Source organism: Mustela lutreola, chromosome 6 (assembly GCF_030435805.1).
Source record: "Mustela lutreola isolate mMusLut2 chromosome 6, mMusLut2.pri, whole genome shotgun sequence".
NCBI classification, from domain to species: Eukaryota; Metazoa; Chordata; class Mammalia; order Carnivora; family Mustelidae; genus Mustela; species Mustela lutreola.
Window position 1 is genome coordinate 81,882,525 of NC_081295.1, and position 25,122 is coordinate 81,907,646.

Here is a 25,122-nt window from a genome sequence, read left to right on the forward strand (position 1 = left end):
ATCCACGCCTTCTCTAATACCCACCACCCGGTTCCCCCAACATCCTCCCCCCGCTGCCACTTCAAACCCCTCAGATTGTTTTTCAGAGTCCATAGTCTCTCATGGTTCACCTCCGCTTCCAATTTCCCCCCAACTCCCTTCTCCTCTCTAACTCCCCATGTCCTCCATGTTATTTGTTATGCTCCACAAATAAGTGAAACCATATGATAATTGACTCTCTCTGCTTGACTTATGTCACTCAGCATAATCTCTTCCAGTCCCGTCCATGTTGCTACAAACATTGGGTATTCATCCTTTCTGATGGAGGCATAATACTCCAAAGTGTATATGAACCACATTTTCCTTATCCATTCGTCCATTGAAGGGCATCTTGGTTCTTTCCACAGTTTGGCAACCGTGGCCATTGCTGCTATGAACATTGGGGTACAGATGGCCCTTCTTTTCACTACATCTGTATGTTTGGGGTAAATAACCATGAATTCTTAAACTTTAGTCTGTGGTCTCCACTCCTCTGACCTATTCCAGCCATTTTTCTTTCTTAACAGTACCTCACCTGAGTCTTTCTACAACTCTGGTCAAGCCAGTATTCTTGAAATCTTATTTACAAATCTATTAAACCTGTTGTTTAGTCCTTTTTTCAGTTTTTCTCATCATGAAATTCTCAACCTAAGCATAATTGACATTTAAGGGTGGATAATTTTTTGTTCTGGGATTCTGTCCTGTGCATTAAAGGCTGCTTAACAGCATTTCTGGCCTCTACCTACTAGATGCCAATAGCACTGCTCCTACCCTCTTTCCTCCCCAAAACCAAAAATGTCTATAAACATTTCCAAGTATCTCCTGGGGTGGGGGGATCACTGTCAGTTGAGAATCATTGGTTTAATCCATGGAGTGTCATTATTGTACAGACTCTAGAACTAGAGTAGATTCTCTGTTTATATTAATTTATGCATTTAAGAATAAGAGAGGATAATGTCAGAAAAGAACTAAAGAAGTATCACAGGAGTTTGTATGAGCAGCAGCAGAGAGGAATACCGATTTAAAAACGTGTTCATATCACTTTATACCCATTAGGTTGATTAATATTAAAAAAAAACAGAAACCACTGATGACAATGTGGAGAAATTAGAATCCTCCTATACTGTTGGTGGGAATGTAAAGTGGTATAGCCACTATGGAAAACTATATTTCCTAAAAAAATTATCATCAACTTGCCTTCTGGGTATGTACCCAAAAGAATTGAAAGTGAAGTCTCAAACAGATGTTTGTACATGACATATGTTCATAATAATGTTACTCATAGTAGCCAAAAGGAGGCAACCTAAGTTTCAACTGATGGGTGAATGGATAAAATGTCACATATGCATATAATTCAGATATAAAAAAGAATAAAATTCTGAAACATGGATAAACCTAAATACATTGTGCTAAGTGAAATAAGCCAAACACAAAAAGATAAATACTGAACGAAGTTCCTAGGGTAGTCAGATTCATAGAGACAGAGAGTCGAAGTGTGGTTGCTGAAGGCCCCGGGCAGACCTGGAAGGGGAGTTGCTAATGAGCATACAGTTTGTTTTGCAAGAAGAAAAGAATACTGGTGATTAGTTGAACAATAATGTGAATGTACTTAAACAGTATGGAACTGTACATTTAAACATGGATAAGATGGTAAATTTTGTTTGCATATTTTACCATAATTAAAAATGAAAATTAAAAAATATCCCCAAATTGAGATTAATTACCTTTTTCTCTCTTTCTAGAAAATTTTTTTTTCAATATTTTATTTATTTATTTTAGAGAGTGAGAGAGGGAGCATGGTGGGTGAGGGACAGAGGGAAAAGAGAATATTAAGCAGATTCCACACTGAATGCAGAGCCTGAGGCAGGGATCTGAGATCATGACCTGACCTGAAACCAAGAGTTGGTTGCTTAACTGACTGGAACACCCAGGCACACCCTGGTCTTCTAGAAATTTTTGACCCCATTCTTCTCTGTAATCTCATTCTCTTAGCTCTCATTACACACAAAGGAGGAAATAAAGTACCCTAGATAAAGTATAGTGTGATTTTTAACCACAAGCCTGTTAATAATAATTGAAAACACTAACACCTTTAATATTCTATATGTTGTGAATTTTCTCCTTAGCTTCAGGTTCTAGAAGAAAAAAATAAGAATTTGCAAGAGACTCTCCTAGATATGGAAAAAAAGCTTGAAGAGATCAAAAAGCAGTGTCAGGAAAAAGAGGCACAGCTAATATGCCAGAAGAAGAAAGAAAAGGAGTTGGTAACTACAGTTCAGAGGTAAGAAAACCTTCAGTAATTTTTTCTGCTTACTTTTGTTACTCCTATTTCTCATAAAGCATTTCAATTAAAATGCATTAATATATAATTATTGCTATATTGTTATCTTAAAGATGTACTCTTTAGAACCGTATTATTTCATTGAAACATTGTATCAGCTGTGATTTCATGTTAATGCAATATCTTGACATGTTGCCAAAGGTTTTAGATGAGAATAATTAAAATCTACGCCCACCAAAAAAAAAACAAAACAAAACAAAAAAAACAACCCACCAATTGAAAACTGAAAGTATCACAGTCCGATAGCTTTGCTTTGCCAAAAATAATGACAAATTCTAGATAACAAAAAGGGGCAAATACTCAAACTGAACTCTTTGATAGATTAAAGGGACATAACTGACTCCCATTTTACCTGACTACAGAGCAACAGGTATGGCCATTTTGTCAAGTACCTTCCAAGTTTATTCATATAACTTGCCTCATGGTCTTCTTCCCTTTTAAATTAATGCAGTTAGAATGACCGGGAATATCACTTGTTAGTATATTTAGCTAATGTATTTAAGCTGGAAAATTAATACTGGATTTTTGAAAAACCTAGAGAACTATGTTGTATATGCATCTTTCATGTACTTTGTGTTTTATAAAACTTAAGCCTTAATAGATGATCAACTACTAATAGGTAAAACTATCAAGAAGAATAAGACAGTAAAGCAACAAAACTAAGAAATACACTCACCATGCTTTTATCAGTTGTAACTACAATCAAAATCCATTTGATAATTCCATGTTATTATTGCTTTACTACTTTGAAAGTCTTAGATATGCCTGACCTACTTTTCCCATAGATTTCAGTACAGAAAACCTCTGATTCTGGGACAGTTTAGTCTTCAGTGTTTCTAATCTCAGCTGCAAAAAATTCATATACTTTTAATTTTACTTTTATTTTCACATTATTTTCTGCTTTCTTGTTCTTTAGTTTTCCTCTCCATAACTCTGCATCTTCTATTGTCTAGTCTCAAAATAGCTTCCTCACTTCATTTACTCAACCATATATTCTTTTTCTTTGATCTTAGATGAAATGAGATTAGGTAATGTATCTGTTCTGTTTTATGGGGCATTTTGATCACCAACTCAGGCTGTGCCATTTTACGAATAAAATTGGAAACACCTGAAAATAATTTGAATGTTTGTTTTGCTCCATTGTGTGCTTTTATGTTTAATATGATATTATACCTTCTCTTGTATTTAGATTTTCTCTTTTATTGAGTTTTTAGAGAACATTGAGTCTAGTGCTGTTGATTAGATATAATTAGTACAGTACATTTCAGAATCCGTGTTCCATTTCTTTATCTCAACAGTCTCTAAAATGATAGCATCCTGGAAAATTTCTCTTGATTTCAAATAGACATAAAGGACCAAAGAAGGTCTTCTGTAATTCTCAGTACTTGTAAGGCTCTGGTGTCACCAGACCCTGGAGACCGAGGTGTTCATTTTCCGCAGCTATATGAGAAAGAATTCCTTGGGTCCAGAATAACTTCAGATATATATGTGCCTGTAAATTACATCATTACGTTTATCTGTGCCTATGTAATATTTCTAAGTTAATTACTTTATGAATATATAAGAACTTATGGTATTTAAAAATCAGATTAAAGTTTTCCATTAGAATTGAAAATGCAGGGCGCCTGGGTGTCTCAGTGGGTTAAAGCCTCTGCCTTTGGCTCAGGTCATGCTCTCGGGGTCCTGAGATCGAGCCCCACAATGGGCTCTCTGCTTAGCGGGGAGCATGCTTCCCCACTCCCGCCTGCCTCTCTGCCTACTTGTGATCTTTCTCTGTCAAATTAATAAATAAAAGTCTTTATAAAAAAAATGAAAATGGAGGTAAAATATGTGGATGGGGTCCCTAGTAATGCAATAGTGGGTACTTTCACTATTCAAGAGATTAATTTTCTAAGTGGGTATGCTTCAAAACAGAAATGAAAATGTGTATGTGAAAGATTTGTTTGGTATTCCTTTCATGACAGTACATTGTTCCCTTCTCATAGCGGGTTCATCTTTTTTAAGACCTTAATAGTTTTAATGTAATTTATTTCTCTTAGAATGTTATAAATATATAGAAGTAGTGGGTAGTGTCTTGACACTGAATTGAGAGAAAAAAAATGTATTCTCAAATAGTAATAATGTATTTTTCACTTTTAGACTGAAAAAGCAAAAACTTTTATGATAAGGAAAAAAATTACAAAGCAGTACACTGCATTCATAATACATAAAAAGCCTTCTCCGGTGCTGTTACTTATTAACATATTGGAAGCCCTTATTGTAAGCATTTAAGACTGGGAGTTCTTTATCCGGAATCTAGATAAGCATTTCTTTAACTTTTTGTTTTGTTTTGTTTTGTTTTGGAAGAGAGAGAGAGAGTGCAGGAAAGCTATAATACCTGAAAGAAGAAAAATAATGAACATAACAAAACTCCAACTATAAAAGTCTTTTTTAGTATTCAGCTTCTGAATATGATTATAAGCTTCCTAGGTATCTTTCTGTTTTGATTTTGGTCATTATTGTTAATGGTATAGTTCCTTTTAACCAAAACGTGACCATCCTTTCTTTCTCAAGACTAACACCTTTTAGGGCACCTGAGTGGCTCAGTCGTTAAGCGTCTGCCTTCGGCTCAGGGCATGATCCTAGGGTCCTGGGATGGAGCCCCACATCAGGCTCCCTGCTCCGTGGAAAGCCTGCTTCTCCCTCTCCCAGTCCCTCTACTTCTGTTCCCTCTCTAGCTGTGTCCCTCTCTGTCAAATAAATAAATAAAATCTTTTAGAAAAGACTAACACCTTTTAATCTTTTATTCTTAGTATACCAGAAGGGCTTCCTTTTGCTGTTTCCTCTTTTGCATTGCAGTTCTATGCCATGAATAGCATGAGAATCTATTAGGTCAAGTAGTAAATAAATTGTTGCTCTTACTAATGAAGGAGAAATGTAATTCTACTGGTTTTAGCAACAGCTTCCTTATAAACAAACTTCTGCTGCACTCAGAATGAAGCTAAAAGATGTGTGTTCTTATTCTTAGGTTCCCTAACACAATCCTCTTAATCAAGGAGCTCTGCTTCAGGGGGAGAAGGAAAGAACAGGATTTAGATTGCCGAGCTCACATTAGGTTCATGGGAACTTCATTAGGGCCTAAGAATGTCACACACTAAGTAACTTTTGATTCTGACTTCAAATCTGCCATTTTAGAAAAGATGATCAGCTTTCATTATATTTCTTACTTGTATGAAATACAGGTACTCAAGTGTATACATGTATAGGCTGTAGGTCTCAATTATTGCTTGGTTAAAAAGTACTACCGACCCTAAGAAAGGTACTTTATTTATGTTGAAGTCATCTACCAAAATCAGCAACAGAGTGGATTTTCTTTATCTAATTGTCTTTCTAAAATACATAGCTTGCAGCAAAAAGTAGAAAGATGCCTCGAAGATGGAATTCGCCTTCCCATGTTAGATGCAAAACAGCTTCAGCATGAAAATGATAACCTGAGAGAACAAAATGAGAATGCTAGTAAGGTCAGTTCATGTCTTTGATAATAAATGTGAAGTCTGTATTATGTTGGATATGTGTGTATAGATATATGTTATAGCTATTTTATATTTTTGTTAATAATAGCTTAGTTTGAACTTTTTATATGGAAAGAAAGTGACAGTTTAAGTAAATTAAATAAATTTTCGTAAAAGCCATGCTAAGGAAATTACATTACTTCTTAACAAAAGAATATCTTTTCCTTTCTAAATTATTCAGTGTCTGTTTCAAAGTTATTTTTATAAATTGCATAGAGTTTTATCAAGAACCAAAGGAAGACTTTTGCAGTTTTATGTGTGATCCAAATCATATGTCTATTTAAAGAATACTTGGTATGAATACTTTAATTTAAAAAAAAAAACACCCTGATTTTTAAAAGATAAAGTCATTATTTCTGTGCTTTTGTTTTTTTGAAATATTGGTACTTTTAAAAAGCAATAGCAAAAATTTTGATTCACCCTGATATATTTCCTGTGTTTTAGATAATAGACAGCCAACAAGATGAGATTGAAAGAATGATTTTAGAAATTCAGGTAAGGGATGTTTTGTGCATATTTTAATTTAGCAGTATGTTGATTTACTCTTAATGCCTGTATAACCCAAAAAATACTAAAACATATATATATTTATATGAAAAGATTAATAGCACTTGACATGAAGTTGCAAATTCTTTAGTATTAATCTTGTACTTTTTTTAGAATTAAACTGCTATTTGGTATATCAATTATTCAAAAAATCTTGGAAGATTGTTCTTCTCTTTTCTGTACGTTGCTTGTTTTTAACTTGATGTAGTCTACTGCTGGGGACACATTTGGTTAAGGTCAGCATTGATCTAGTTATTAAAGACAATGGACTGTTTTTAGTCCACTGTGACTTGTCAACACATCTCTTCCTCCTAGTGATTCTCTGCTTTATTCTTTGTATATTCTCCAAGTATAACACGTTGTTTTGTATTTGTGTTTTGAACTCCTGCTTAGGTTCTTAGGAGGAGAGTCTGTGGTAGTTCATATGTGTATCAAGAGCTTAAGAGTGTCTGATTCATAATCCACGACCAAAACCTGTGGATTAAATGTATTTTCATTTTTTATTAATTTCCCATTTATTAATGAGTACCTGCTTGTGTGCCAGGCACTGTTTCTGGCACTGGGGATTCATCAGTAAGCAAAGCAAGTCTTTAGCCATTCTGTGGGATGAGATGGAAAAAATTAAAATACCATGTCAAGGAATGATATGTACAATTAAAAGGTACAGTACAATGACAGACAGGCTTCATTAAATACAATGGTCATGAAGTTTTTCCTGAGGAAGTAATATTTGAACAGAGATCTGAATGATGAATAAAACCCAAGGAAAGTGCATTCCAGGCAAAGAGAGCCAACATTGCCCTGAAGGTGCCTGGTGTACTCCCAAGTCCAGCAAGAAGGCTGCTAGCCTGAAGTGCATTATGGTGACGTAGAGTGGTGAAAGGTGATGGTGGAAAGTAGCCTGGGGCTAGATCACAAAGGGGTAGATGTCTTTGTATTTTATTCTGTGTATAATGAAAAACCACTGAGCATTTTTGCTGAATAATTTTCTTATTTTTATACCTCCTAAAATTCCATTTTTAGGAAGTAAAACATAAAAACGATAAATGGTTTAAATGTCAGAATAATAGACCATCTGTTTTGATTGTCTTCTGGCCATATTAAATGATGTATCATTTTAATCAAATACTAGGCCAGTTCTACAAGTGGTGTGTAGCCCTACTGTATTGGTTCATCGACGTTATACTCTTTAATCTTTATTCCTATGGACATAATTTCAGTTGTTTTACTAGCCATTTGAATCACAAAATGATTAAGTTCCCTCACCCATTATTAACTGACTTATTATAGACCATAAGAAAAGGAATTTGTATTTTACTTGGTAACATTTTCCAAGAAATCATTCAAATAAAGTTATCTCAATCCAAATTAAGGACAGTCAGCATTGTCCTTTGGCACTGAAATTGGGGATGGACAAGACTTGTAATTAGTTTTATTAGTTTATCATATACTGTCTCTCACCTTATAGATTATCAGGATTTATTTGTATCAATTGAAATGTGCCTTTTTCTTATTTATGGTGGCATCTTAATACAATTTATTCTTACACAAAAGCAATGTCTTTTAGTCACACTTCAATATGTCATGACCATATATAAATATGTAGAAGAATATGTAATTTATATGCCATTCTATTCTTTGATTTGAAAATGTTTGTGTGAACATTTCAAATTAAAAATTTCAAATTAAACTCCTTAATTCTATTACCTTATGTTTTGAAGCAATGGGTATTTAGGTCATTGTGGCCATCTCTCTAAGCCATACATCTAATATATGGTTTGCTAAAAGAGCAGATAGCAAATGCTGATAACTGGCCAAATTAGCTATATTTATTAAGATACTACTGAATAGAAATTATAGATGGAGACAAATATGCTTAAAATGGTAAGAAAATTTTTTGCCTCATGTTTCTTATTAAAACTTTTTAATTTTGGCCCTTCATAGTTAAAAAAGCTAGGTTTTTATTTGGTTATATGTGTGGTGCATAAACAATGAATGCTGGAACACTGAAAAGAAATAAAGTGAAATAAAATAAAATGGGGGAAAAAAAGATGTGTAATCTGTAAACATCTGAAAATATTGCCTATTTTAAAAAAATGGATACTAAATATTTCCCTAGCATTGGAAACCACAGGGAGAATCCTAAAGAGAACATTTTGGGTTGAAAAAGTATTCTTGTTTTGTACTACAGTTAATGGGTTTATTAGCAAGTTGATACAGATAAGAGAGCAGTTGCCTTCAATTACTAATTAATTAAAGCTGCCTAGTTTCCCCCCCCCCATCTGCTTACATAAGGGATGGCCAGCCTTACTTCTCTGTAGATTATGATGTCCTTCCTATGTGCTATAGCTCTGGTTTTATTTTCTTCAGATTCCTTTCTATAGCCAAAACACAAAATATCTTATGGTGAGTGATAACACAGAGCTTCCCAGCCATTTTCTAACATGAGGTACACATGTTAGCAGTCAGTATAAAATCAGTATAAAACTTACTGTAAAATTTCACTGCTGTTACAGTTTACATATTCTTTGTTCCTCCACAGTGCCAGGAAGTTGTTCCATTTTAGTAGGTTTAGTAGCCAAAACAATCATATTATTACTAGGATTTTCACTGCTTCTTTATGTCCTTTTAACCTACTGAGAAGACCACATTTGTTCAAAGTTCATTTGGTTGACTTTTGGAGTATTGCATTGCCTTGGCTATAAGCAGGTTATTGTTACAGTTTAAATTTTGTGACCTAAGGAAAAAATAAAATCCCTTGCCGTGTTCATTTTATGTCCAGTTTATAGGAGGTAAAAATAAGGCATTGTTCCGGCGTGAAAGTGCTATATTTAAAATATAATTGTGATTTACCACCCTTGTACCAGAAGTCAAATAAATATAGACCTGATTTAGGTCAGGGGCAGATTTATTGATTTACAACTCTGGAAATTGGAGGAGAGTCTTCTACTAGTTATGTTGTATTTGTTGTTGAATAGAGAAAAATAGTACTTCATGTAAAAGCATACACTGATATTGAAATTGAGTTCAGTGCTATACAAATACAGATTTAGCTACTGTTTTGTTCAGCTGACAAGAGGATATTGTTAACTGACATGAATAACTTGTTTATTCATTGATCCTTTAGAAATAATGACTTTGTTTGCATTTATGAAACTAGTATAGCTAAACTGGCTTCTTCTACAAGTTTTTCTTCTGTCGGTATACAGTATAAAAAGACGTTTTGCAGTAGAACATTTCCCATCATTTCCATAAATGTGGCTTCAGTCAGAATGTGCATGCGTTCTTCATTGGGCATTGCCTTCCTTCCTATTTATTCCTTAAAAGCATGTTTTAGTTACATAATCCTGTTTCCAGTGAGCTGTTATCAGTGTATGTAATCATTATAAGCTTTTGGCAGAGATACAAAGTAAAATAGTTTATTAGGTGCACTCTGTTTTCCCTAGCATATTAAAATTGTTTCCTCATTGAAAGAACTTTTGCCTTTAAAAGGCAAAACTCTTTCTAAGTTGACAGCAATCAATGAATGATCATTATGTCATAAAATACACAATGGTGCTTGAAAGGTCATTAGGACTGTTCACTTTTAAAGGCGTGATTAGAAGCCTCCAATCTCAAAACTGTAACAGTTTGTCCTATTTATAACACTTCAAGGGAACATGTTTTCATAGCCTCCAAAGATTTTATTTCGATTTTCAGCAAGTCTCTCTTAAAGCCTTCATCCAGCAGGTTTTCTTAGTAGAAATAGTGGGAAAATGAATCATAAGTCAGTAAAATGTCTTATAAGTAGAATTTAACTTTGCTTTACCCTAAATAAAGTGATTTAATGTTTTCATATTATTTTTATGTGATGTTTATTTCCTATTTTTGCTATCTTAGTTTTGTGATGTGTCCTGACATGAAGTTCTTTCTGCTTAGTTTTTTAATTTTTAAAAGTTTTACCTTTGTGAAATTGTTTTTACAATGCATGAAAAACTAAAAATATTCTTATCAGAAATTTATACTATTTTTTGAAAAAACCTATAGCCAAAAAAAAGTCTTCTATAACTTTTTTAAAAATAAGCTTTCTCTCCAGTGTTTGTATTTTAAGAAGTCTTTAATGTACATGTAATCCTGTTATATGCACAGTACAGTTGTTGCTTAATTAAAATATTGGGAAATGTATATAAAAGATAGACTTAACTTCTGAAAAGTTAGTTCTTTGTGTCTGAGGTGGGGAATTCAGAGGTAGAAGAGGGAGTCCACTCAGGTGCATCATGGAAGAATGTTCTGGAGCATGTCATCTGCCATGAATGATCACCAATCATGTATGAACATTCAAAGTATTTGTGATGCTTTTTAAAATACAAGTTTCTGGGCCCAATTATGAACCTGACAACTCAGTATCTCTGGCATGAAGCTTGAAATACACATTATTAACATGTTCTCCAGGCCATTCTTCTTAGCCTGGCAGTATCCCCATTCTGGAGCCATTAGGAGGTGCCATCATGGTCCTTAGGGGGCTCATTCACTGAAAATGGGAATTGACTGGGAAGACAAATTTAAGAGAAGAAGAGGAGGAGGTAGTTCTGAGAAATCTGGATGTGTTCTTGACACATTTAATCTGTTTTACATTGTATTGATTTTTAAATAACTTCTCTATTGAGATATAATTCCCATACCCTGCGATTCACCCATTTGAAGTGTATAATTCAGTAATTTTTAATAAACTAAGACCACAGTCAATTCTGGAACCTTTTTATCACCTCATAAACCCGTTACCTTTTAGCTATAGCATTCCCTTGAACCCTGTTCTCTCCCTATCCATAAGCAATCACTAATCTACTTCCTGTCTCTATAGATTTGCCTATTCTAGATATCTCATAAAAATTTAATATGTGATCTTCTGTAACTCTTTCTCTGACCACACTAGCAGTTAAGCTCCATTAATTGTCAGCTGATTATTCTGTTGTTTTCAGTGACGCCCTCTGGTATAAATTGCTTCAGCTACACAGACCGATGTGTCCTGGTTCCTCTGAAGGAAAAACTCCTTAGGTTAATGTTTGAGATTTTTTTCTGTTCCCAAGAGTGCTTTTCCCAGGTGTCTCACTTTTTCTCTTAGGACTCTAGCCAGCCAGTAGTCTGGCCTTTACCTTCAATGAATCTAAAAGTTTCTTCCCACCTGCTTTTTGCCACAACTTCTACTATTTCATTCTTTGTTTTTTATAAAGTATAAATTTGCTTAATTGTTTATTTAAATTCAATTTAATTAACATATACTATGTTATTAGTTTCAGGGGTACAATTTAATGGTTCACCAGTTGCATACAACACCCAGTGCTCATTACTTCAAGTGCCCTCTTTAATGCCCATCACCCAGTTACCCCATCCCCCCACCCACCTCCCCTCCAGCAACCCTCAGTTTGTTTCCTAGAGTTAAGAGTCTCTTATGTTTTGCTTCCCTCTGTTTCCTTATTTTATTTTTTCTTGCCTTCCCCTGTGTTCGTCTGTTTTGTTGCTTAAATCCGACAGATGAGTGAAATCATTGGTATTTGTTTTTCTCTAACTGACTTATTTTGCTTAGCATAATACCCTGTAGTTCCATCCACGTCATTGCAAATGGCAAGATTTTGTCCTTTTTGATGGCTGGTAGTATTCCATGGTAAATATACACCACATCTTCTTTATTCAATCATCTGTCGATGGACATCTGGGCTCTTTCCATAGTTGGGCTGTTGTGGACATTGCTGCTACAAACAGTGGGGCGCAGGTTCCCCTTCAAATCACTATGTTTGTATCCTTTGGGTAAATACCTAGGAGTGTGATTACTGGGTTTGAGGGAAATTCTATTTTTAACTTTCTGAGGAACCACCATACTGTTTTCCAGAGTGGCCGCACCAGTTTGCATTCCTGCCAGCAGTGTTAAGAGGGTTCCCCTTTCTCCACATCCTCACCAAGATCTGTTTTCTTCCTGACTCATTAATTTTAGCCATTCTGACCAGTGTCAGGTGTTACCTCATTTAGGTTTTGATCTGTATTTCCCTGATGCCAGGTGATGCTGAGCATTTTTTTCGTGTGTCTGTTGGCCATTTGTATATCTTCTTTAGAGAAATGACTTTTCTTTTTCAACATTCCTCTGGCTGGCTCCATACAAATTTTAGTATTGTTTGTTCCAGCTCTGTGGAAAATGTTGTTGGTATTTTGATAGACCTCTACAGCTTTTGCTATTGCCCCTAAGGCTTGTACTTCACAGTCTGTTGCAAATGAATTCAGGTCCTTTAGAGAGATATTTAGAGCTCTCTGTTCTGTGACTTGGTTCTCCCTGAGCAAAATCTTTGAGCCAGGCCAGTGCTGATAGGAACAATACCCTGCAGCCCCTCAGACTTCTGAGTGACTCACCATAAGATAAAATTCAGTGGCAGTAGCTCTAGATCTTAGCTTGCTTCTGCCGGTGTGGAACCCCTGCCACAGAAGCCAAGGCAAGGGCAGTCAGGTTTACAGTATTCTTTGTGGTGCTGTACCTAAAGTAAGGTCTCCATCCCAGTAGGGAGCTTAGGCAGAAGAAGGGGGCGGGGTTCCCCATCTTTTGGCTGTACTTGTCTGGAACTTTGAGGTGCAGGGAGCTGAGGGCAGGATAAGAAATGCTGACATCCTGTCCTTCCTGGGAAGGTAGCGTTATAACTCAGAGCTAGGGGGACAGGGACCCCTGTGTTACTGTTATTGGCTGTCCCAGTCTGGAGTGGAATTTCCATCTTGCTGAGCTATGAGAGCATAAAGATGGCCTGGATTCTGTTTCAAATACTATAGATTTTTCTGTTCTTACTTTCAATAGATTTTCTTGAATATAAGTTTATTAATTTTCTGTTTACTCATAGGACCATTTATAGAAACTTTAAATGTGCTCTTCTGAAATTTTCACTGAGGGGCCACACCTGGGTGGCTTAGTCACTTAAGTGTCTGCCTTCGATTCAGGTCATGATCCCAACATCTTGAGATTGAGTCCCGCATTGGACTCCCTGCTCAGCAGGGAGTCTGCTTCTCCTTCTCCCTTTTCCCCTTCCTTCTGCCCGTTTCTCTCTCTCTCACTCGCTCTCAAATAAATAAATAAATAAATAAAATCTTTATAAAATAATAAATAAGGGACTCCTGAGTGGGTCATTTGGTTGAGCATCTGCCTTTGGCCCAAGTCATGGTCTTGGGGTTCTGGGATTGAGTCTCATTCAGGCTCCCTGCTCAGCAGGACATCTGCTTCTTCCTCTCCCTCTGCCCCTACCCCCTGCTTGTGCGCGCTCTCTCTCTTTCTCTCTCTCTCTCTCTCTCTGACAAACAAAAACTTTAAAAAAAATAATAAAATTTCCACAGAGGAGTTGTCTTAAAGGCTCCTCATGCTGTTTTGCTGGAAACAGAATTCTCAGGCAGATCGTTCTTAAAGTTGTATCAGGTAGTGAGGTGATAGTTAATGTAGAGGAATTTGAGCTGTACAGTTGGATTTTTATAAACAGAAACCTAAAAAATAGCAACTTTTATGGTGTTTGCATGTTCCTTATTTTGTAATCTTAGTTTTTACAAACATTTTGAAAATTCCTTTTATTAATATGCAGAAAGGAATAAAGGGATTTAATATTTCTCCGCACTTAGGCTAAAGTGAGAAATGGAGCCCCTGTTAAGTGTAGAGGTATCAGTGATGATGCTGGTGATAAGCACATTACAGGAGCTGTGCTTTCTGATTATACTTAGTATTTCTAAACTTCAATAGTAAGCTTACAAGGTGAGAAAGAGCGTCTTTCTATATATGAAGCAGCCAGGATTTAAAAAGATGTGCCTAAGGTCTCAGCACAGATTCTAATTCATGTCTGACCTCAGAGTTTGTGCTGTTGGCATTGCTCCTTACTGCTTCAAAGTGAAAAATCCCAAGAGAAAGGCAAAAATGCACCAGAGAAGTGTTAGTCTGATCGCTTCCTTGTGTAAGCCTTAGGGGGGAGTTTGTTTTCAGTGTCTTCTCCTGGAATGAAAGATCCTTAAACTGGAGCATGTCGGAAAGCTAGTCTTGTGGAAAGCACTTGGCATTCAGTTGCCTAGAAGTAAAATTTGGAAATTTTGTCTCCAAAGTGAATTTTTTTAGTACATTACACTCTACAATATGGTAGAATTATTAGCTCCTTGAGATTAAATAAAATGCCTGGTTTTGCTTCCTGATAGATTTACGTAAGAGTTTTGTAATAAGTACACTAGGCTCCTTGAACAATCCTTATCCAGTTCAACACTTAGCACAGTGCTTTGTATATAAAAGATGCTCAATAATTGTTTTTGAATGAATGAACATAGCCTTTTACTTAAAAACTAAATTAGGTATTAATTACTTTTTCACGCTTTTTCATTCATTAACTGTTAACTGAGTTTCTACCATGGGCCAGGCACTCTTTCTGGGGATGTCTAGTGAACAAAAAAGACCAAAAACCTTTGCCCACAGTTCTGAATTTGGAATGGGCTTTCATTATTTTTTCTAGTTATATTTAAGTATAGTTGACAAAATTATAAGATATTTGAAGTGTACATCAGGATGATTTAAGAAATGGATTCTTTTTAATATTTAGTATAAGATGAAAAGAATTAGTATTGCATAAGTATTTTGTACCAGGTGAAAGTCATTTAGGCTTTTTGGTTATAAGCAACGGAACCAATTCAATTTAGCTTAAGCAAAAATAGTAGGATCTACTGTGTTACGAGGTTGCAGAGATACTGGGGAACCAATGTAGGAATAAAACCTGGCTTCAAGAAAGAAGAGACTTTGTCGCTTCTCTCATGCAGTGTGTTTCATTCTTTTCTCTGCAGACTCACTTCCTTTATTCTTTAGCTCACATGACAGAATAGAGCTGCCCTACAGCCCCTAAGTTCTATAGTTTATTTCCAGTTACACTCAGAGAGATTCATAGACTCTGGGTACCAGTTCCTCAGGTTTGGTTAAGTGTTCACTCAGCCTAGTCCAATGAGCAGTGCCCCAAGAGGTGCAGAATTCTTATGATATGATGCTTATGACTCACGGGGTTTGTGAACAGGCAGATACCACAAATGTCTGCATATACACTGCATAATTTTCACAGTGCCTTACAAGGTTGTAAATTCTTTCTGATGAATTTGGAACCCTCAAAGGTTGAATAACATACCCATAGTTGCACAACATGTAGGCTGTGGGCCCAGAACCTAGTTTTATCTGACTACGAATCTTGTGCTGTTACCATTAACTGTGTACATTTTTTCTTTCACCTGTGAACTTATTTCTTACTGATATATAATTGATTATATTAGTTTCTGGTATACAGTCTAATGATTTGATATTTTATATATTGTGAAGTGATCACAATAAGTCTAGTTTATACCCATTACCATATAGTTACAGGGTGTGTGTGTGTGTGTGTGTCTGTGTGTGTGTGTGTGTGATGAGAACGTTCAAGATCTATTCTTTCAGCAACTTTCAGATATATGATACAGTATTAACCGTAGACACCACGCCTAATACTCCATCCCCAAGGCTTATTTTATAACTGGAAGTTCATATACCTTTTGACCTCCTTCACCCATCCATCCTTCCCCCAACCCACCCATCTCTGGAAACCATTAATCTATTCTCTGTTATTTCTGAGGGTTTTTTATTTGTTTGTTTGTTTGTTTGTTTGTTTTGATTTCACAGGTAAGTGAGATCACATAGTATTTGCCTTTCTCTGTCTCACTTAGCATAATGCCCTCAGGGTCCATCCATACTGTTGCATGTTGTAAGATTTCCTTCTTTTCTATTGCTGAGTAATATGCCATTGGGTCTCACTGGGTTCCTTGTATTTGGAAGTCTAGATCTTGAGGTCTACTTCCTTCCCCAGGTTAGGGAATTTTTCAGTCAATGTTTTTTCAAAGAAGTTTTCTGCCCCTTTTCTCACTCTCCTCTTTCTGGGACCCTTGTAATGGTCCAAGATTTGCTTAGTAATGTCCTTTCGGTCCCTTCAGCCATCTTTATTCTTTTACTTTTTGCTGCTCTGATTGAGTGAAATCTGCCCTGCCTTTGAATTCACTGATGCATTCTTCTGCTTCATCCAGTCTGCTGCAGAACCCATCTATTAGATTTTTCAGTCAATTATTTTACTCTTCAGCTCCACAAATTCTACTTGCTACTTTCTTATAGTTTCTATTTGTTGAAACTCTCACTTTATTCATGCATTGTTTTGCTGACCTCGGTTAACATCATTATGACTGCTATTTGAACACACTTATCTCTCTTTCATTGAGGTCTTTTTTTTTTTTTTAGAACTTATTCCTGTGTGTTTAAAAAAATTTTTTTTTACTCTTCTCTGTTTCTGTGCATTAGATGAATAATCTTGATGGACTTGCCTGTTTTGGGAGATGAACTTTCTTAACTACATTTTTAAAAGGTGTTGAGAGACGGTATCACTAAATTTCATTCAAAGAATCCATCTCCCTCCCTGAAAAAAAGAATGTGTTCCCCTTGTTAATGCTTTCTAAATATTTATTTTTAAAAAATATTTTATTTATTTATTTGACAGAGAGAGATCACAAGTAGGCAGAGAAGCAGGCAGAGAAGGGGTGGGAGGGAAGCTGAGCAGAGAGCCTGATGTGGGACTCAATCCAAGGACCCTGAGATTACTACCTGAGCTGAAGGCAGGCTTAACCCACTGAGCCACCCAGGTGCCCCTGTTAATGCTTTCTAAATGCCATTATTACCTTACCTATTAACTGTGCATGTTCTTTATTGTTATTTCTAATGCCAGTAGCACTTTTATCTTTTTTAGAGTTACGTTATTTCAAGAATAGTGTATTTGTATTAATAGAATCATAACAGTATGAAACCTTTTATCTGTTCTCAGTAATAAATTCAAAGTGATTGACTTATACCTTGTTTCTAGATCATTGAAATATATACAATAAAATTTTAACCAAAAAATTTCAAAAGAACTCGTATTAAAAAGGTTTTTTGTTGTTCTTGTTTGATTTATTTAACTAGAGACAATAAATTTAACACCTTTGGCACAAATCCTATTATAATAAAGATTCAGGCAGGTTAGTAGACAAACTTTTGTTAGTATACAAAAAATGGAGAAAAAACCTTATTAGAAATTTTTCTGTCATAATTTAGGGTAAGTTTAATTTCATTTGTGATATTTAAGTAAAGTTATTTTTGAAGACATGTAAAATGTTTTCAAAAAATTATATTATACTTCAAAAACGGGATTTGTTTCTTTCCTAGAATTGTCTACTGAAACATGTCTTAGTGATCTTACCAAGTCTCGTGGTTTTACGTATAATATGTGTGCTCACTTCTCCCTTTTTCCAGCTATAATTCTCCCCTGACCTTACAACTTGTATATCCAACTGCCTACTCAACAGCACCACTTAACACATCAGACATAATATGTCCAAATTGAATTTCTTACCCTCCTCAGACAGAAGATAGTAAAACCTGCTCTACCTTCCATGTTTTCTTTCTTTATTAATAGCAAATCTGTCCTTCCTTTTTCTCAGTCCAGAAACATTAGACTTATCCTTGACTTCTCTTCTGCCTCACATTTGTGAACAAATCTTACTATCTTCAAAATATATCTAGCATCTGACACATTCTTCTGACCTCTGTTGTGTTTCTGGTCCACCACATTTTTATTCTTTGTATGAATGATTTCTGCCTGCTTCCATCTTTGCATGCCTCTGGTCTATTCTTATTAGCCTAAGTGACCTATCAAACAAAAACCAGATCATGTCTCTTCTCAGAACCTTTTAGCAGTTCCTCATTTTTTCCAAAGTAAAAATCAAAGTTTTCACCCTGGCTCATGAGGCCGTACACAATCTGTTCTCTCTACCACCCGCCTTCTCTGACTTCATCTTTTTCTATTTTCTGCCACCCTGGCTCTCATGCTTTTTCAAAACACAGAAGACACCATCTGCCTGAGAACCTTTGCACTGACTGAAACACTCTTGGGAGATGTAATCTTTCACCTCCTTCAAGCCGTTGCTCAAATGTCACTTTTTCCATGACCCTCTACTCTACCCCATTTGAGATCTCAGCCTCCTCTCCCTTGCCATGCTCCTGTTTTCCAAAAAACTAGTCACATTCTAATATGTAATACTATGTAATACTATGTAATTTACATATCTGTTATATTTTCCTTAATCTTTTATCTCCTAGTAAAAGTTCTGAAAGGGTCAGCAGTTTTGACTTTTTTTTTCACTGATTCATCACGCAATGCACAGACTGTACTTGGCTATAATTTTTGTTGGTTAAATAATTGCATGAAGGAATGTTTTTATGAAATTCTTCATAAAAAAATTTCATGCGTGCATGCATGCATACATGTACATGTATAGGGGGTTGTGTGTTTATATAGTAAAATAACAAGTTAACATAAGTTTTCATAATAATAATAACATAAGTTAACATAAGTTTTCATCAAAATATTTTCTCTTAAATTGGGTTTATGGAGGGCGCCTGGGTGGCTCAGTGGGTTAAGCCGCTGCCTTCGGCTCAGGTCATGATCTCAGGGTCCTGGGATCGAGTCCCGCATCGGGCTCTCTGCTCAGCAGGGAGTCTGCTTCCTCCTCTCTCTCTGCCTACCTCTCTGCCTACTTGTGATCTCTCTCTGTCAAATAAATAAAATCTTTTAAAAAAATTGAGATTCTTCCTCATATTTAGATTTTATTTATTTGACAGACAGAAATGACAAGTAGGCAGAGAGGCAGGCAGAGAGAGAGGAGGAAGCAAGCTCCCTGCTGAGCTATCTTCTCTTTTCTAGTGAGAGATAATATGAGGGGGGAGAACACCTTCCTCGTGAATTGTGTTTTAGGTAGTCAGCATTCTGAAGTAGTTTCAGAATTGAGACTAAATAAATACAGTCCTGAGGAGAAAATAAAAGAAATCTCTTGTTATATGTTTATTGATCTTGTGATTTCACAAAAGGAAAAAAGTGTTGATAGAAACACCTAGAAATCACTGATATCTACAGAGTTTATGATGAGTTTGACCCAAGTACTCTTAAGATATCCTATATACTGCTTTATGCACTCAGGATATTCTTAAAATAGTATCTTGTTCTGGATAATTCATAATTTTATAAAGAGTTAAGAGATTCATTTATTAAACCTTTGGTTTGAATTCAACATCATAACTATTGCTTGGAATACCGTACACTGAGAGAAGTGTGTTTAGCTATGTTTCAAATGATGGAAAATGAGGATGGTCTTACATTACGTTGTTTTATCTTATTAACCATAAGAAAAAAGTGGGGGTATGGATTCGCTAATACACTCTGAATGCATAAACAAACAAACAACAACAACAAAAATAAGAACTATTTGTGAGATAGCATTAAATAGCAGCTGTTTAGGCTTAATATGTTTTACCCAGATTAAAAACTTTCTTGGTAAAGGTGGTTCTTGTTTTTCCTTTTGCTGACGTCCACTGTAGAACAATATGGGTTGATTTAAAAGTGAAGGCCTCCATCTTCCAGGGGATAGGGAGGACAGATCCAAAGTATTCAGAGCCCATATTCCTAGTTACCCCTCTGACTGTGTTTTGCTTTTAGCATTAACAACATGCTTGCTTTCTGATTCTCTTTATTTTAGTCTATGCAGGGGAAACTTTCTAAAGAAAAATCAACTACTCAAAAGATGATGGAAGAGCTGGAAAAGAAAGAAAGAAACCTACAGAGATTAACAAAAACTTTGCTTGATGTGAGTAGAAAAAATTCAAATTACTTTCAAAGAATGATTCAGTACTTACTTAAGTTAAAGCAGATACTTATTTTGTACATATTCATAGAATATTTTTTACTTGAAGACTTGATTTCGGTGTGCCAATTAATTAACTCCATTAGGTTTTTATAGAGTTGAGTGTATAATTAAAAGGCAAACTTCTGTTTTTCTTATGTATCTGAATATAATTTCACAGACTTAACTGCAACATAGTCAAATATTATATAGAGATTCAGTCCCAAAGTAATTCAATAAAGCATAAATTGAATATAAATAAAATTACCTTTGAAAATCCTTAAGGAAGGTACAATGTGACATTTCATCATTAGAACAGATCACATTTTCTTCATTTAATTACAAGATGGCACACTTGGCCTGCATTTAAGGATACGTTGTACAAAAAAATAGTTATATTAGTTTTTTAACTCTCATCATGACATTTTGCCTCTAAATACCCAGAATGCATCTCCAAAAATCAGGCACATTTCCCATATAACTGCACCACAATTGTCAAACCCAACAAGAATAATATTCCTCAATATTCAGTAATACCATGAGTTGCATTTCATTTTGTCTTACGAAGTTTCTCACTTTTTCCATGTTAGTGACTTGTTGATAAATCTGGGCCTGTTGTCTTAAAGACTTATATATTGTCAGGCCTTCTAGATTTGTCTGATTGATTTCTTATGGTGTCATTTATCTTGTTCTCTACCCCCTCTATCTCTTATAACCTAGAAGTAAGAGCTAAAGATATCATTAAGTCAAGATAAACATTTTTTGGCATGAAGACTTTGTAGGTGTTGTTCATGTCCTCAAATTATTTATGTTTGATTATCCCACTGTAAGTGACAGAAATACTGATCTCACTGGTTAAAATGGTAACAGACTAATTCTTATGGCCTCTGCAAATAGCAGGTAATCTGTGGAATGATACTTAGGTAACACTGAATATGTAGTTTATCAGTACCCTTTCCCTTGATGGTTTTAGTATTTACTGGTGATCATTGTCTAAATCATTACATGATTAAAAGAATCATATTCTTTTCTAATTATATTTATATTTTTTAGCTGGCATTCATCTATTAAAAAATCTTTTCCTCATCAGTGCAGGCTGTTTGGTTATTTTGAAATACATTGAAATACAGGTCTAACTAGAAAGCTAATTAAATTGCCTGTAGCAATTTTCACAATGAGAAGTAGATGGTGACAGTTTTGGGGATGAAGTGAAGGTAGCTTTTTCTGAGTGTAATAAATTATGAGTTCATATTGATAATCCCAATTTAAATTTCACAATTCCAAATTGTTAGGGTCTTTTTCTTTTGGTTTTATACTTGTATTTCTTTTTCTCTTAATGCTGAAAATTTTGGTTCCTATCAACACTAACATAACATATATACTTTTTTCTCAATATGCAACAGATAGTTTCAAAGTAAATAAATCACTACTGTTGCTAACAGTAAAACTATAGGGTAGGGTTTAAAATTTCTTCATAGTTCTTTTTGTTCTTTGGATAAATTTTATTATAGAGGATTACATATACAACCAAGATGCTTATTATGTGACATTATGTAGCATGAAATACTCCTCGAAAGTAAGTCTGGGTTTGTTGCCTCTTTCAGATTTACCCTAGGGCACGAGATGGCACAGAGGAATCCTGGAGTCATTTCCACTATTTTAAATGCCTTTCCTTTTTCTTTTTTCCTACTGTATGTATGCAGTTTAATTTGGTTAATGTGTATGTAATATGACTCTAACGTTTCATTAATAAATGGGGGGAAATATTCAGACAACTGCATGGCTTTGAATACCTTTTCACTGTTCTAACAACCTGGTTTGTGTTTTCTTTCTCTCTTGCAGAACCAAAGGCAAACAGAAGAGACATGCTCCTTATTGGATCAGGGCCAGGAAGCAGACCAATCCAGGCAGCAGACAGTACTTACCAAATGGCCACTATCTGATTTGAGTGTGATTGATCAGCTGTTCAAGGAAATGTCCTATTGTTTGTTTGACTTGAAGGCATTGTGTAGTATTCTCAATCAGCGAGCTCAGGGCAAGGAGCCTAATCTTTCATTATTACTGGGAATCAGATGTAAGTCGTTGATGCCTTGTTCTTACTGTATTGCTTAGCAATTAGAAACTTGTCTTCATGGATCAGGAACCTCTTACTGCCTTTTCCCTATTTGTTTTTATATCCTTTCCTACTTAGATTTATAAATCTCTGAATAAATCTGTAGGTCTGTGAATACATGTTATTACTTGATTGCTAGGACTTACCTCATACTTAGAGAAGTGAGCAGTGTCATATTGGTATGGACTGCCACTTGGAAGAATGCCTACAGAGCTTCCTGTGTGGATGAGCTGTGCTGGATCTGCTAATATGTGATTGGAGTGGTAGTTCGATGTGATAGTCCTGATTACTCTTCTAAAAGTAATGATTCTATTGGCTTTCATATAGTAATTGTCTAAGGTAATGATCCAGCCATCTGTCTGCTGGTAAAATATTTAAGAGAAGATACTCCTTTGCTTTTCCTATGCAGTGTATGTCTAAGACAGTTGCTTAATGTAAGTACCAGTGCTGGGGCACCTGGGTGGCTCAGATGGTTCAGCGTCTGCCTTCGGCTCAGGTCATGATCCCTTCCTGGGATCGAGCCCCAGGTGGGCTCCCAGCTCAGCGGGGAGTCTGCTTCTCCCTCTCTCTCTGCCTTTCCCTCTGCTTGTCTGTTTTCTCTCTCAAATGAACAAATAAAATCTTTAAATATATATATATGTATATATATATATATATATATATATACACACACACACACACACACACACACATATATATATATAAAATAAAAAAGAAAATATATATTCTGTATCTATGTCTGTGCTGTCACAAGAGCTAATTTTCATGGCCTGTGGATCTATTGCCCTTTTCATGCATTCACACTCTGGCCTTATCCCTTTCAATATGACACTCCGTCCCCCCATTGTTCCTCAGTTCCATGTTCTTCCACACGTAGTTGTAAGAGCTGCCACAGGAATATCCTAGTTTCTCTTCTGTGCTGCTTTTGCAGAAACACACATCTCTGCATGTGGTTCTAAATTACTATAATATTGACCTATTGGTCTCCTCTTAATACAGAAGAAATGAGCATAAGGAAGGAGATATGATTGGAATAAGACCATAATATGGTTTATGCACTTTCTATGTTGTATTGAGAAATTGCCTAATAATATAGTTAATGTGTGACTAGAGTGGAGTCTAGTTTTATTTACAGTTTCATCAAAAAGATCTACCGATGGGCGTCATGATAGTTATTTTGGCAAACCAAGTAATACTTTCCACCAAAGTATATCCCTTGTTAAATGAAACATGTAACTGTGCTCAGAGAGATCAGCAGAATTTTCCCTTCCACTTTGTAGATGTTTATATACATATGTTTGGGTATGTAAAAAACACTTTAAAGTGTAAATATGTTGACTTGTAAGTAATGCTTTATATGGTCCAGACACTAAGGTGCAGATAATGCAGTTGTACACAGCCCTTGGCCACCACACAAACTCGATTACTAGAGCATTGTGATAAGTACTATAATTGAGATGTGGATGGAGGAAAATGGGGGCCCAAGGGGAAAACTAACTAAATGAGAAGGGCTGTGAAGGCTCTGATGTTTAAATCTCTGGAGGAGAGGTTTGCCAGGTCATGGGGCGATTTAGTCAGCGGTGATCTCTTGAAGAAGTAAAAACTCACACACAAAAGACTGAATTCTCTTTACCATTTTAGAAGTAGTCACCCCTTCAGTTATTTTGTAACTTTCTACATTTATAGTCTCCTGTATAGTATTTGTCACCTTTTCCAGTAATTAGATTAAGAGAGCTATCCAAATGTGAATATAAAGGGAGATTTAAGAACTTTGTCACATCACCTCCCAATATATCCCTCTTTCAATCTTTCAGGTTTAACCCCATATCCCTTACCTTGTATCTTGGTACTGTGAAAATTTGACCAGCTAGGTAATTTGTCAAAAACCAGTGTATTTTGAATTCTTATCTCCTCACTCCACCCATTGTTCATTAACACTCTTTACCCCACCTTTCTTTTTTTAAAAATGCTCTGCTACCGTGGTTTCCATGGCTTTGTATTCTAGGTTCTGCTTCTGCCTTTATGACTATTCAATCTTAGTGTTCTCTGGAATTCTCTGCCATTTAAATTATTACTGTTCCCCAGAAACCTTTTGTTGCTCATTTTTTTTCTTTTTTAAAATTGGATTATTTGTGGGGTTTTTGGTACTGTGTTTATAAGTTCTTTATATATTTTGAAAATTAACCCTTTATCCAGTATATCATTTGCATATACCTTCTCCCATCCTGTAGATTGTCTTTATTTTGTTGATGGTTTTTGTTTTGCTGTGCAAAAGCTTTTCATTTTGGTATAATCCCAGTAGTTTGATTTTGCTTTTGTTTCATTTGCCTGAAAAGACCTATCTAGAAAAATGTTTCTATGGCCTATGTCAAAGAAATTAACACCTGTGTTTTCTTCCAGGAGTTTTTTAATTGGTTTCAGGTTTCATATTTAGGTCTTTAATCTATTTTGAGTTTATTTTTGTGTATAGTCTAAGAAAGCAGTCCAGTTTCATTCTTCTGAATGTAGCTGTCCAATTTCCCCAACACGATTTGTTGAAGAGATTGTCTTCTCCACGTTGTGTATTTTCGCTTCCATTGTCAAAGATTAATTGACCGTATAAGCATAAATTTATTTCTGGTCTCTCTTTTCTGGTCTGTCGATCTATGTGTCTCTTTTTGTACCAGTACTATATTCTTTTGATTACTGTAGCTTTGTAATACATCTTCAAATCTGGAATTGTGATACCTCTACCTTTGTTCTTTCGCAAGACTGCTTTGGCTGTTTGGAGTCTTTTGTGGTTCCCATACAAAATTTTAGGATTGTTTCACAAC

General features: G+C 35.5%; 1 protein-coding gene and 1 long non-coding RNA gene across 4 annotated transcripts in view; one reads left to right on the forward strand and one right to left on the reverse strand.

Annotated features, from left to right (window-relative positions):
• The window catches only part of CEP85L (centrosomal protein 85 like), a 172,771-nt gene that overhangs the window by 140,539 nt on the left and 7,110 nt on the right, over positions 1–25,122 (forward strand). For all 3 annotated transcript variants that reach the window (XM_059177727.1, XM_059177725.1, XM_059177726.1), the window contains exons 8-12: positions 2,145–2,299; positions 5,742–5,859; positions 6,355–6,405; positions 20,053–20,160; positions 22,039–22,270. In XM_059177727.1, coding sequence (XP_059033710.1) covers positions 2,145–2,299; positions 5,742–5,859; positions 6,355–6,405; positions 20,053–20,160; positions 22,039–22,270 — 664 coding nt within the window. The remainder of the gene's footprint in view (positions 1–2,144; positions 2,300–5,741; positions 5,860–6,354; positions 6,406–20,052; positions 20,161–22,038; positions 22,271–25,122) is intronic.
• Positions 6,887–24,254, reverse strand: LOC131833865 (uncharacterized). The gene is made up of 4 exons (XR_009354672.1): positions 24,145–24,254; positions 20,465–20,556; positions 8,768–8,834; positions 6,887–7,055 (listed from the first exon to the last, which is right to left on the reverse strand). It is a non-coding gene; the product is annotated as an uncharacterized LOC131833865 (long non-coding RNA).